The following is a 13332-nucleotide window of genomic DNA, read 5'->3' on the forward strand; positions in this document are numbered from 1 at the left end:
ACCATCACCACCACCTCATATCCCTCTCTGTTTACCATCACCACCTCATATCCCTCTCTGTTTACCATCACCACCTCATATCCCTCTTTGTTTACCATCAACCACTTTTGATACTTATATCATCGTTTCCATCAGCATCTTACGATACTAATATTGACATGCATCTGATCACTGTCTTCGTAATAAGTACTTACAACAATCTTCTTTTGTCTTCGCTATTTTGGTTAAGAATAATTTTTTTTTTTTCGGAAAAAAAATTATCCAGATAATCCTTAATAATCCATACTTTATGATAGCCTCTTTGGCTAAAAGCAAAAATAAATTAGATACACAGTATCTTTCTCTCTAAAATTTTTACTAGCACATTAGCCTTAGATATTGTATCTGATTACACTACTTATCATAAATTTGTGTTGATATGTTAATGTAAGGGTTGAACGATTATCAATATAATAACTGTTTTTTGTAATCAAATTTTCGTCTCACATTCACATAATAGAAATAGATTCATATACGAAATAAAAAATTTAGAACCTGTCAGTCAGTAAATAACAAATTGCAAACTAAGTAATGTGAATGGAAAATTTTAGATGCTTTCCTGTCAGAAAATAACAGAGGTGGGACCGAGAGCTGGATCTCAACACCCACACACCAAATTAGTTAAGTGAAGCTGATATTCTATAGGTTAGGCAAGGTTTGTCAGGAAACAGAACACGTGTTTCGTGACGCGGGTCTTAGTCATATGATAACTAGCAACTGGAGGTTTTGGTCATCAGAACAAGGCCTTCTGCTGGCTTACCGCTCAAACCTATTAGAAATTAGGTTTATTATGACCATTGAGTTTTTAATTATATCGTATACAAGCAAGAAAGTCCTCGGTGAAGACAAATTCAGATTTCCACTCATATTTCTCTCTTTTTGAACTACGATAACTAAAAAGATCATGAAAGTGGTACTCACCGTCCTTAGTTGAAGCTGTGTTGTTGGCGATGAATACCTTAGTCTTGGTCACTGTGCTCGGAGGCCGAGGTTCTGTGTGCACACAGAAAAAAATACAAATATTTAATACACTAACCAGGGAAATACAGGAAAGAAACCTTAGAATATATATAAATATATATATAAATATATATATAAATATAAATATATATATATATATATATATATATATATATATATATATATATATATATATATATATATATTAGTATACCTGAAGGGGGTTTCAGGGGTCAACGCCCCCGCGGTAAAGGAGGCTTTCTGGGAGAGGGGCTTGGACTTCCTGCAAGCGTGTGTGAGCGTGTTAGGAGTAAATGGAGACGAATGGTTTTTGGGACTTGAGCTGATGGAGTGTGAGCAGGGTAATCAGTGAAGGGATTCAGAGAAACCGATTATTATAGATTTAGCCGAACTTGAGTCCTGGAAATGTGTAAGTACAATGCCTGCACTTTAAAGGAGGGGTTTGGGATATTGAGAGTTTGGAAGGACTTCTCAAGTGTCGTATCTGAGCACCTCTGCAAAGACAGTGATTATGTGTGAGGTGAAAGTGTTGAAAGAAAGTATTTTCTTTTTGGGGATTTTCTTTCTTTTTTGGGTCACCCTGCCTCGGTGGGAGACGGCCGACTTGTTAAATATATATATATATATATATATATATATATATATATATATATATATATATATATATATACATATATATATATGCAAAACAACCACTGTGAAAGAGTAGTGAAATTCCAAGCGCTTTCCTGACTACTCACATTGTCAAGGAACTATGAAAGTAAGACATCAAAGGAAGGCAATTAAAGGGCTTAGGCCACACCTCACAGTCAACTCCCACAACAAAGAAACACCTGACGCGCGACAATACCGGACTCCTAAGAAAAAAGGAACACTGCAGTAGGTCCGCTGGTCCAACTAGACAGGTCCTCACGACATACCACTAACAAATTATTCTACCCAATAAATAAGGTTTATTATTTGTCCAATGTATTATTAAACTCTAACCAAATTTTATTAATTATAAATGAATCTAATTTATATAAACCAAAGGAAATATTCATATTATTGTCAAAACTGCTTTTTATGAAACAAGATTCAATTATATTCCTGTCGACCATGGACTTGCTTGATACAACTTCCTCAAGTTTTTGAAAATCAATTGGATGGTTAAAATCTCTCACGTGAATAAATAGAACATTGGAATCTTGTCCAGTTCTAATGCTATATTTATGCTGTTTTAATCTAAGTTCGAGACTTTTACCAATTTGACCGTAATAAACTTTATCGCAAATTTTACAATGAATCTTATAGACAAATCCGTCAGCATTTTGGGGGGAATTCTTTATCAAAAGTTTTTTTACTGTATCAAGATTTTTAAATACAACTTTGATATTAAAAGTCTTAAGAAGAGAAGGCATATCAACCAAGTTTTTATGGTAAGGGAGAACATATTTTTAGTTGAATAAGGTTGGCTGTCCCTTTTTGGGTTGTAAAAAGTATTTCTAGCAATTTTAAATGATTTATCAATTACATTTCTCGGGTATTTCAGATCATTAGCTATTTCATAAATTTTTGATATTTCTTCAATATGAACTCTGGACTACAAATACGTAAAGCTCTCAAAAACATTGATGAGAAAACAGACAGTTTAACTTTATCTTGATGGGAAGAATAATAGTGTACATAGGAACAGTTATTTGTAGGTTTTCTGTAAATTTTAAATTTGAATTCATTATTACTCTTAATAATTAAAACATCTAGAAAAGGCAATGAGCTATTTTCCTCAAACTCAACAGTAAAGTTTGTAGAATGGGCTAAGCTATTTATTTTGCCAAGGAAATGGTGTATATCTACATTCAGGTGTTTCTTTGTTGTAGGGGTTGACTGTGAGGTGTGGTCAAAGCCCTTTAATTGCCTTCCTTTGATGTTTTACTTTCATAGTTCCTTGACAATGTGAGTAGTCACGAAAGCGCTTGGAATTTCACTACTCTTTCACAGTGGTTGTTTTTTCATATTTTAAAATCACCTGTTTACTGTGATCTTATGCATATATATATATATATATATATATATATATATATATATATATATATATATATATATATATATATAAGAGAGATCGCAGTCAGCCTGATTCGATATTGCTACTGAGACGGACACTCAAACGCCACATAAGCTGGGCAGCCTGGTTCACAAGCCAGGGACTATGACCCCAATGTTCTGATAGCTGAACAAGTTACAAAGGCAATGAACCATTCACACGTCTACACCTGATGAATGTGCCTGTCTTTCTGATACTGTTTACGTTGTCTTCCTTATCCCTTACTCTCGCCACCATCCTTCCCATTTTCTCCCCCCTTTACCTCTGTTCTCTCTTTTATTTACTCTCCCACTCTACTGTTCTTCACTCTCATCATTACATTCCTTATTTATTTCTACTTTCAGTTGAAAGCCAAAAGGAAAATTGCGCGGTCAAGTGATGATGGTGTTTCCTGCTAGCATTATCGTACCATTCCTCTCTCACCCCACCTCTCCTCTCCTCCCCCATATAGTGTCCCTCCTTCCTCCCTTATTTGTTGTCTTACTCCATTCGCCCACATCTTCCTTCCCCCTCTCGCTGCTTCTCTATCTCCCTCCATCATCCTCACTCTGTTTCCCTCCATCTACGCAATTTCGCCCCGCTCCCCCTTTTCTCTCTCTCCCCCTTTACTGAATAAAAATGATTTTACTTATAATGTTAAAATATGACAAAAATACCTTTTACAAGTTGTAGTTCTTAAGTTCACTGTAAATTTGAGAAAAAAAAGTGTCTATGGAAACGAAAATTAATACACCCAAGAGCCTGAACCGCCCTATCTGCCTCAATAAGCGGAGGAAGACAGACATGGGATTTCATCTTCCTTCAGTCCCCATTACCCAACATGAAACTTCTACAGAGGAATTTTAGAGTTAAAGACGCCTTATATCTCACCATCTGCCCCCACAGATTAGGGCTGATGGTGATGCGTTGAATTCCAGCTTTCCAGTTCTTCAGGCGGGTCCCTTCACTGACAGCCCCTTCGTCAGATCACAACCCACCAGCCAGGCTGACCACCTGCTCACCCTGGTTGCGTGTATGTTATGCCAGTGAAAGTTAATGTGGTGAATTGCATCATACAGATACAACCAACCACTGGATCTCGCCCACTGTAATTTCTAAAAAGTTGGTTACTGAAATTAGAATTTATTCAATCTGACGACTTAATTCTTCCAGTCTACCTGAAGGGTTTTCCGAGAGTCAACACCCCCGCTGCTTAGTCCTTGACTAGGCCTCCCAGTACATCAAGATTTGATCAACCAGGCTGATACTACTGGCCACACGTACTCCAATGTAGGAACTACAGCCAGGCTTATCGGGTATTTTAGGTATCTGTCCACCTCCCTCTGGAAGGCAGCCAGGGGCCTAGTGATAATTCCCCTTATGCCTGAATGATATACACGTCGTAGCTGTTTGTTATTTTAAGGAGGAGGCGCTAAGCTCGTAGGGGTCATACAGACTGTGCCTGGGAAATAGAGCAGTAGTCAGGCTTTATCCAGTTGCTCAGATTAAGAGGCTATTGACTCGCGAAATCGTAATGATACGATTGCAAACAAACCATACCACGGGCGGGGTTAGAACCCGCAGTCAGTCTCAGCATCAAGGGTCCTTGAACAAACGTGGGAGGGGGGCTCTAACCGTGGTCTCGAGATTACAGTTGCAATGCATTACCGCGGAGCTTCGGGGCTTTGATAGGAAAGTTACACAGAAGGCACTGCTGTGTCCTGTGTGTCCTTGAAGGGTGAGGACACTAACACCGCTGCCGTTCTTCTAATCCCCTCTCCTCTCTACTACAACTCTTTCCCAGGCTCTCACTCTCCTAACCACTGCTCCTTACCCCTTTATCTGTTGTCGTCTCTATCTGCTGTTCTTCTCGCCCTATCCTACTTTTTCCTGTTTTCCACCCACTTACTGCTGTTCTTCATGATGCTGCTTCTGTCCCCCAACTGTTGTTGCTGTTCTCCTGCCCTTCCCTTTAATTGTAGCTTCTCTTCCCCGCCCCCTGCTGTTGCTTCCATGCTGCTGTTCCCCCTCCCTGCTACTGCCACCCTCCCCACCACTTGCCCCTTGCTGCTCTAATCACCCCTGCCTTTAATCTCCCCTTTACCTGGCTGCTTTTCCCACCCTGGAGTTTATCTGGAGTTCATCTGGAGAGAGTTCCGGGGGTCAACGCCCCCGCGGCCCGGTCTGTGACCAGGCCTCCTTAGGTCAGTGTCCCAGGATGCGACCCACACCAGTCGACTAACACCCAGGTACCCATTTTACTGATGGGGAACATAGACAACAGGTGGAAAGAAACACGTCCAATGTTTCTACTCTGGCTGGGAATCGAACCAAGGCCCTCACCGTGTGAAGCGAGAGCGTTAACCACCAGGCCACCAGAGCCCCTCGTCCTCGTTGCCACACAGCTCACTTGTTTATCAATTGAGACACTTATGCAACACATGGGAATCTTTATTGTAGAAACGTTTCGCCACACAGTGGCTTCATCAGTCCAATACAAAGTAAAAAATGGGTAAGGAGAGTAGAAGTATGAGGTAATCAGTCCCTCAACCTGGATTCGATGTGTTCAGTCCATCACTCTTGTAGTAAGTGCAGCATAGGGCCAGAGAGGTGGCTTATATACTGCGGTGAGATGAGTTGAAGCAGGAGGAGGCGGGATCTTAGTGGGACGTGCCACTAGAGTAAGTAGGTCGTCGTCCAAAGGTTGGGCAAGCGTTGAAGTCTTTGTACCAAGATTCCATGATGTTGCAGTGTCTGACAGATGTGATATAAGTATATAAGCCACCTCTCTGGCCCTATGCTGCACTTACTACAAGAGTGATGGACTGAACACATCGAATCCAGGTTGAGGGACTGATTACCTCATACTTCTACTCTCCTTACCCATTTTTTACTTTGTATTGGACTGATGAAGCCACTGTGTGGCGAAACGTTTCTTCAATAAAGATTCCCATGTGTTGCATAAGTGTCTCAATTCTTCAACTTGTCGGTTTTCAAAACCATTCATCACATCTGTCAGACACTGCAACATCATGGAATCTTGGTACAAAGACTTCAACGCTTGCCCAACCTTTGGACGACGACCTACTTACTCTAGTGGCACGTCCCACTAAGATCCCGCCTCCTCCTGCTTCAACTCATCTCACCGCAGTATATAAGCCACCTCTCTGGCCCTATGCTGCACTTACTACAAGAGTGATGGACTGAACACATCGAATCCAGGTTGAGGGACTGATTACCTCATACTTCTACTCTCCTTACCCATTTTTTACTTTGTATTGGACTGATGAAGCCACTGTGTGGCGAAACGTTTCTTCAATAAAGATTCCCATGTGTTGCATAAGTGTCTCAATTCTTCAACTTGTCGGTTTTCAAAACCATTCATCACACTTGTTTATCAACCTGTGAGCTCAAGCTACACAACATATCTCCCGGAATTTTAATTACCTCAAAATTTCTATCGCAACATTTCCTGAATATACGAAAATATGGAACATACTATTCAGTACAAGCTTTCATTGGGGCAACGTTTGGCTCTTGTTAGAGCTTTATAAAGCTCTAGCCAGTTCAAGTTAAAGCTTAGTCTGCATATTGTGTCTCCGGACCTCATGCTGTGGACATTTCGCCTTTAAATTTCGCCTTTTAGCCAACTTTAAAAGTTGATTACTCTGACAAATTGACCAAAAAATGATTACTGAATTATCATCCATTTCTGACTCCAATGGAAAAGCGATGAATCACCCTTCCCAACCCCCCCCCCCACCACCAAAAAAAAATGTTTCTGAATAATCATCCTTTCCTCACCTCCGATGGAAAAGGGTTGAAGACAAATCGCCAAAAAAAAGAGGTTACTGAATTATCATCCTTTTCTTGACCTCCGATGGAAAAGCGTTGAAAGATAAATTGCGAAAAAACAAAAGCTACTGAATTTTCATTCTTCTCTTGACTCCCGATGGATAAGAGTAAAACTGTCATCCGTCGGGCCGGAAAGTTCGCCTTTAACTTAGATATTGTTGCTTGAAGTGCTATTGTTCACTCAATTTTCACTGTTCAGAGCTGTGAACGGCAAAACTGCTAAACTTGCTACATTTTCTCTCTTGAAAGTAAAGTCTTGTGGGAGAGGAACGAGGCACTAGATAATTATACATTCGTTAAATATTGTTGTTCATTGTAATTCGCTATCAAATTATCAATATTGTTTAAATTGCTATCACTTGCCATTTAATTATCATTCAGTTCCATTTAATTAGCTATTAATGACAATTAGTTATCAATGCCATTTAATTAGGTATTCCATTTTTTCTTTATTTAATTAGCTATCAGTCTCATTCAATTAGCTCCCCATGTCATTTAATTTGCCATCAATGTCATTTAATTAGCTGTCACTGATATTTAATTCGGCATCACTGCCATTCAGTTAGATTTCAATGTCATTTAATTCGCTATCAGTTCCATTTAATTAGCTATCAATGTTAATTAGCTATCAATTCCAATTAGCTATCAGTTCCAATTAGCTATCATTTCCAATTATTTAACTATCAATGACATTTAATTAGCTATAAAAGCCATTTAATTAGCTTTCAAAGCCATTTAATTAGCTATCAGTAAACCATTTAATTAGCCATCAACGCAATTTAATTAGCTATCAAAGTACTTAAATTTGCTATCAATGACATTTAATTATCAAGGCCATTTACTTAGCTATCAAGGCCATTTAATTCGCTATCAGTGCCATTTCAACCAGTCCTCCTTACATCCCGTCAACGAGCTTTACAACTATATAAAAACGCAAATAAAAATATGCTTCTGGTCATAAACTGACGCTAATAATATATCAAATAAATGTGGTTGCTTGCAATATGCAAGTTTAATATATTGCAACATGCTGCTTTGCAACGTGCAAACACTGAAATGTTATGAAGTGAATTTATGCCACAAGTTATGAAAGGCGGATGTGGTTAGATAGTCTGTTTGTGGGAAGTAATGTGTGGGACGTAAACATTTGAAGGAAAGGAACTGTGGGGGGTCAAAAGAAATTAGTAACAACAGTTTAGGGGGTCAAAGGTACAAAGGTAATTAGTAACAATAGTTTTGGGAGGCAAAGGTAATTAGTAACAGCAGTTTAGAGGGTCACAAGTTATTAGTAATTAAAGATTTGGGGTCAAAGGTAATTAGTAACAGCAGTTTGGGGGTCAATGGTAATTAGTAACAATAGTTTTGGGGATCAAAGGTAATTAGTAACAATAGTTTTGGAGTCAAATGTCGTTGGTAGCAGTTTTGAAGGGTAAAAGATAATTAAGATTTTTTGGGGGGGAGGGGTTCAAAAGTAATTAGTAAGAATATGTTTGGGATCAAAGATAATTAGTAACAATTTGGGGGGTCAATGTTAATTAGTAACAACAGTTTCGGGGGTTAAAAATAATTAGCAACAACATTTGAGGGGAGTCAAATGTAATTAGAAATTTGGGAGGATCAAAGATAATTAGTAATATTACTTTTTGGGTCCAAGGTAGTTAGTAATCACAACTTTTGGAATCAAAGGTAGTTAGAAACCATTTCTTTTGGGAGTAAAGGGGAGTTAGCAACCATCACTTTGTTAGTCCAGGGTTAACTGTGATAGCAAAACACTGCTTTGGTGGTCAAAGATGATTAAAAACTCCAATTCGCTGGTCAAAGATTAAAAAAAACCGATTTGAATATTGTAAAATGTGGACAAAAGATACCAGGATCCTTAGCAAACCAGGGAACGGGTGCGATTTGAAGCCATGGCAAGTGAGTCTAAAGACTCCCCGTATGGGTGTGACTAGGACTTGCTTAGAATGGGCCAGGTGCAGTGCTCATGTTCTTATGACTCCTTTACCACAGGTTCAAGTCCCACCCGTTCCGTGGTTCGCAATCGTGTTATTACGATTTCGTGAGTCATGCTGAACGAACTTTTTTTTTTGGGGGTCAAAGTTGCGCTCTAAGCAAACTCACGTCATGAGCTCAGTCTGAGAGTGAACTCACTTGAAAAATAATCACAGGTATGATCAGCCTTCTTGTGTCTTTACTCAATCATACTTCCATCTTTTGCATCATACTTTCTGCCCTTATATAACCTGATGTTTTTTTTATATCATGCTTGTTTTTCTATATCAGATTCGTTCCTTTCAGTATCATTCTTTTACTATACTGGTGTATTTATATCATGCTGGTTTTTTAACACATTTCTCTCTCAGTATTATACTTGTTAAATTATACTTTGGTCTTTTTTTTATATGATAATTGTGTTTTTCAGTATATTTCTGTCACTTATATTTTAACCCTTTTTATTAAATATTTTTGGTCACATGAATTTTAGTCAATTATAACATACTTCTTTTACTTATGTCCAGCAACACAAAGTTGTGCAGCAACACAATAAAGTTGTCTAGCAACACAATAAATTTGTCCAGCAACACAAGAAAGTTGTACAGCAGCACAATAAAGTTGTCCAGCACCGCAGTAAAACCGTTCAGCACCACAATAAACATATCCAACACCTCAATAAAGATATCCAGCACCACAAATTTATCCAACGCACAATAAAGTCGTCAGGCACCACAATAAAGTTAACCATCACCATAATAAAGTTAACCATCACCATAATAAAGTTAACCATCACCATAATAACGTTAACCATCACCATAATAAAGTTAACCATCACCATAATAAAGTCGTCTAGCACCATAAACATGCTAGTATTAAACCATACCACAAAAGCACTAAGGTGTGATAGTGAAGCTAAGTATACTTATACTAAACAATATTGATAAGTTATTAAACCATTCATCATTAATACTTAACAATACTAACATGATATTAAACCATACTGCAATGAGAGTTTACTATTGTATGCTATTGTACAGCGGTGCTAATAATCATAGTCGAATTAAACTTGACAATAGTCTGTATTTACAAACATTTATGTTAGATATTAAGTCAAAGTTAGACTTTCCGAGGCAGACCAAAGCTAAAAAAAAAAAGTTATTATTACGTTTTCATTTCATCGTATTTCAGTGTTCTATATTGTAATATTATCAACTTAATTGGATCCAAAATTGTTTTAGTTATTGTTATGATACCAATCTTAATTGCATTTTCGTGTTAAATGCTCGACTACGTTCTCTACATGTAAAAAAGTTTGTTGATACCATTGAATAAACGGGCCAAGAGCTTTATTTTATCTCGCCTCATTTCCTGGTACAGCTCTAAGGTATGCAAACACACTCCTCTCCCCTAGTTTGCCAACTTCTACCATACCCCTTAGTTTGCCATCTACCACCCCCTTAGTTTGTGAACAACCACTCCCTTAGTTTCTTAACTACCATCCCCTTAGTTTGCAAGCTACTACCCCCTTAGTTTGCCAACTGATGCTTTCTTAGTTTGCAAGTTACCACCCTCTTAGTTTACCAACTACCACCTCCTTAGTTTGCCAGCTACTACCCCTGCCTAGTTTGCTAACTACTACTCCTGCCAAGTTTGCCAACTACCTCTGCTTAGTTTGCCAGCTACCACCTCAGCCTAGTTTGCCAACTACTACCCCTGCCTAGTTTGCCAACTACTACCCCTGCCTAGTTTGCCAACTACTACCCCTGCCTAGTTTGCCAGCTACCACCGTAGCCTAGCTTGCCAACTACCCCCCCCCCCGTCTTTTCGTTTGCCAAATACAACCCCCCCTAGTTTACCAACTACCACCCTTATAGTTTGCCAGCGAACTCCCAGTATGCCTCCCACCACAGTCCAGTAGCCAGCTTCCAGGTACCAAATATCAAAAAGAGTTTTTTAGGGTAAACTCCAAAGGTTTCCTTAGATAATATAGTGATGGATAATTACTATTTCCACTACTACTTCCACTACCACCACTATCATTTTACTACTACCCATCGTTCTACTCCCGTCCACGCTCCCTCTCTGATATATTCTGGTTCCCTTACCTTCCCGCTTCTGTGTGTCTAGTTAATGGTCCGTGTCGGACTGAAACCTCGTCATAAAGATTAATTCTGTGTTTGGGCTGTGTATTGTGCCAGTCATGGTACTGTGCATTTATTTCCACGGAGAAGCTTTAAATCTCTAAGGGTCATACAGCGTCTGGGGAATTGGAGGTAATCAGATTCCATGCACAATAAAAAGATAGCTCCAGCATCTCGGATCTAGAGCCCTTCTCCAGCGTCAAGAGCTGGAGAAAAAGTACCTATAGGAACCTTATGAACCTCGTTAGTATGGTAGGGGAAACTCATATGAAATAGTGATGTAACACACACAGTATACGAAATTTATTGACATTCAGATGTAGAGCTCTTATTCCAAGAAAATTGTGCTATTCTTCTCTTCCATGAATCAAACCTGGCTGCCTAACATTTTGCAGACGCTCTATGACTCCTGTGAACTAAGCGCTTCCCATGAATTTAATAATACTAATAAATTTAATATTAAAAACTAAATTGGTTGAAAAATTCATTTCGTATTGAGTAAAAGTTACAAGATGCTATAAAATTAAAAAAAAAAAATACTATTCCCCCCCATTTGTCGTTACTTAAAATTAGGAAACTCTCTGGAAATTACATTAAATTTAATGTTTATGGAACGTCAAAATACAGAAAATAAGAATAAAAACCATTGAGCAGCAAATTCTAATTAGCCAAATCTCAGCTCAAAGGTGTCGCTTATGTTCATTATTTTACTTTGGGTAGCATCGCAAGTATAAGAGGCTTACCTGGTTACCTGGAGGTTATTCCGGGGATCAACGCCCCCGCGGCCCGGTCCATGACCAGGCCTCCCGATGGATCAGGGCCTGATCAACTAGGCTGTTACTGCTGGCCGCACGCAGTCCAACGTATGAGCCACAGCCCAGCTGATCCGGCACTGACTTTAGGTATCTGTCCAGCTCTCTCTTGAAGGCAGCCAGGGGTTTATTGGCAATTCCCCTAATGCTTGATGGGAGGCTGTTGAACAGTCTTGGGCCCCGGACACTTTTTATTGGGGGCATTTTGCATCGCCTGCCCAGTATTTTACTTTCGTAGGGAGTGATTTCTGTGTGCAGATTTAGAACCATTCCTTCCAAGATTTTCCAAGAGTAGATTATGATATATCTCTCCCTCCTGCGTTCCAACGAGTAAAAGTCAAGTGCTTCCAAGCGTTCCCAGTAGTTAAGGTGCCTGACAGAACTTAACTGAAACGTGCAGTAAGGGATCTCTGTACACTCTCTAGATCTGCGATTTCACCTGCTTTGAATGGAGATGTTAATGTACAGCAGTATTCTAGCCTAGAGAGAACAAGTGATTTGAAAAGGATCATCATTGGCTTGGCATCTCTCGTTTTGAACGTTCTCATTATCCATCCTATCATTTTCTTTGCACGTGCGATCGTGGCACTGTTGTGATCCTTGAAAGTGAGATCCTCAGACATTACTACTCCCAGGTCCCTTACATTAATTTTCCGCTCTATTGTATGGTCCGAGTCTGTAGTATACTCTGTTCTAGTTATTATCTCCTCCAGTTTTCCATAACGGAGTAGTTGGAATTTGTCCTCACTGAACTTCATATTGTTTACCGTTGCCAACTGGAAAACTTTGTTTATATCTTCTTGGAGGTTAACCGCGTCCTCAGCAGATGACAGCCTCATGCAGAGCCTAGTATCATCCGCAAAGGATGATACGGTGCTGTGATATCTCTGTCTATGTCTGATATGAGGATAAGAAATAAGATGGGGGCGAGTACTGTGCCTTGTGGAACAGAGCTCTTCACTATGGCAGCCTCCGATTTAACTCTGTTGACCACTACTCTTTGTGTTCGATTTGTTAGGAAGTTGAAGATCCATCTCCCCACTTTCCCAGTTATTCCTTTAGCACGCATTTTATGGGCTATTACACCATGATCGCATCTGTCAAATGCTTTTGCAAAGTCTGTGTATATTACATCTGCCTTCTGATTTTCTTCCAGTGCATCCAAGGCCATATCATAGTGATCCAGTAGTTGTGAGAGGCAGGAGCGACCTGCCCTGAACCCATGTTGCCCTGGATTGTGCAGATTTTGGGAATCCAGGTGATTTGCAATCCTGCTTCTTAGCACTCTTTCAAAGATTTTTATGTGGGACGTCAGAGCTATTGGTCTATAGTTCTTAGCTAATGCTTTGCTGCCACCTTTATGGAGTGGGGCTATATCCGTTGTTGTAAGTGACTGTGGAATTTCACCCATGTCCAAGCTCCTCCTCCATTGTGTACTTAGGGCACG

At 39.4% G+C, this 13332-nt stretch overlaps 1 protein-coding gene across 2 annotated transcripts in view; it reads right to left on the reverse strand.

Moving 5' to 3' along the window:
• The window catches only part of LOC128701227 (zwei Ig domain protein zig-8), a 279488-nt gene that overhangs the window by 73810 nt on the left and 192346 nt on the right, over positions 1 to 13332 (reverse strand). For both annotated transcript variants that reach the window (XM_053794806.2, XM_053794807.2), the window contains exon 5: positions 961 to 1032. In XM_053794806.2, coding sequence (XP_053650781.1) covers positions 961 to 1032 — 72 coding nt within the window. The remainder of the gene's footprint in view (positions 1 to 960; positions 1033 to 13332) is intronic.

Source organism: Cherax quadricarinatus, chromosome 72 (genome assembly GCF_038502225.1).
Source record: "Cherax quadricarinatus isolate ZL_2023a chromosome 72, ASM3850222v1, whole genome shotgun sequence".
NCBI lineage: Eukaryota > Metazoa > Arthropoda > Malacostraca > Decapoda > Parastacidae > Cherax > Cherax quadricarinatus.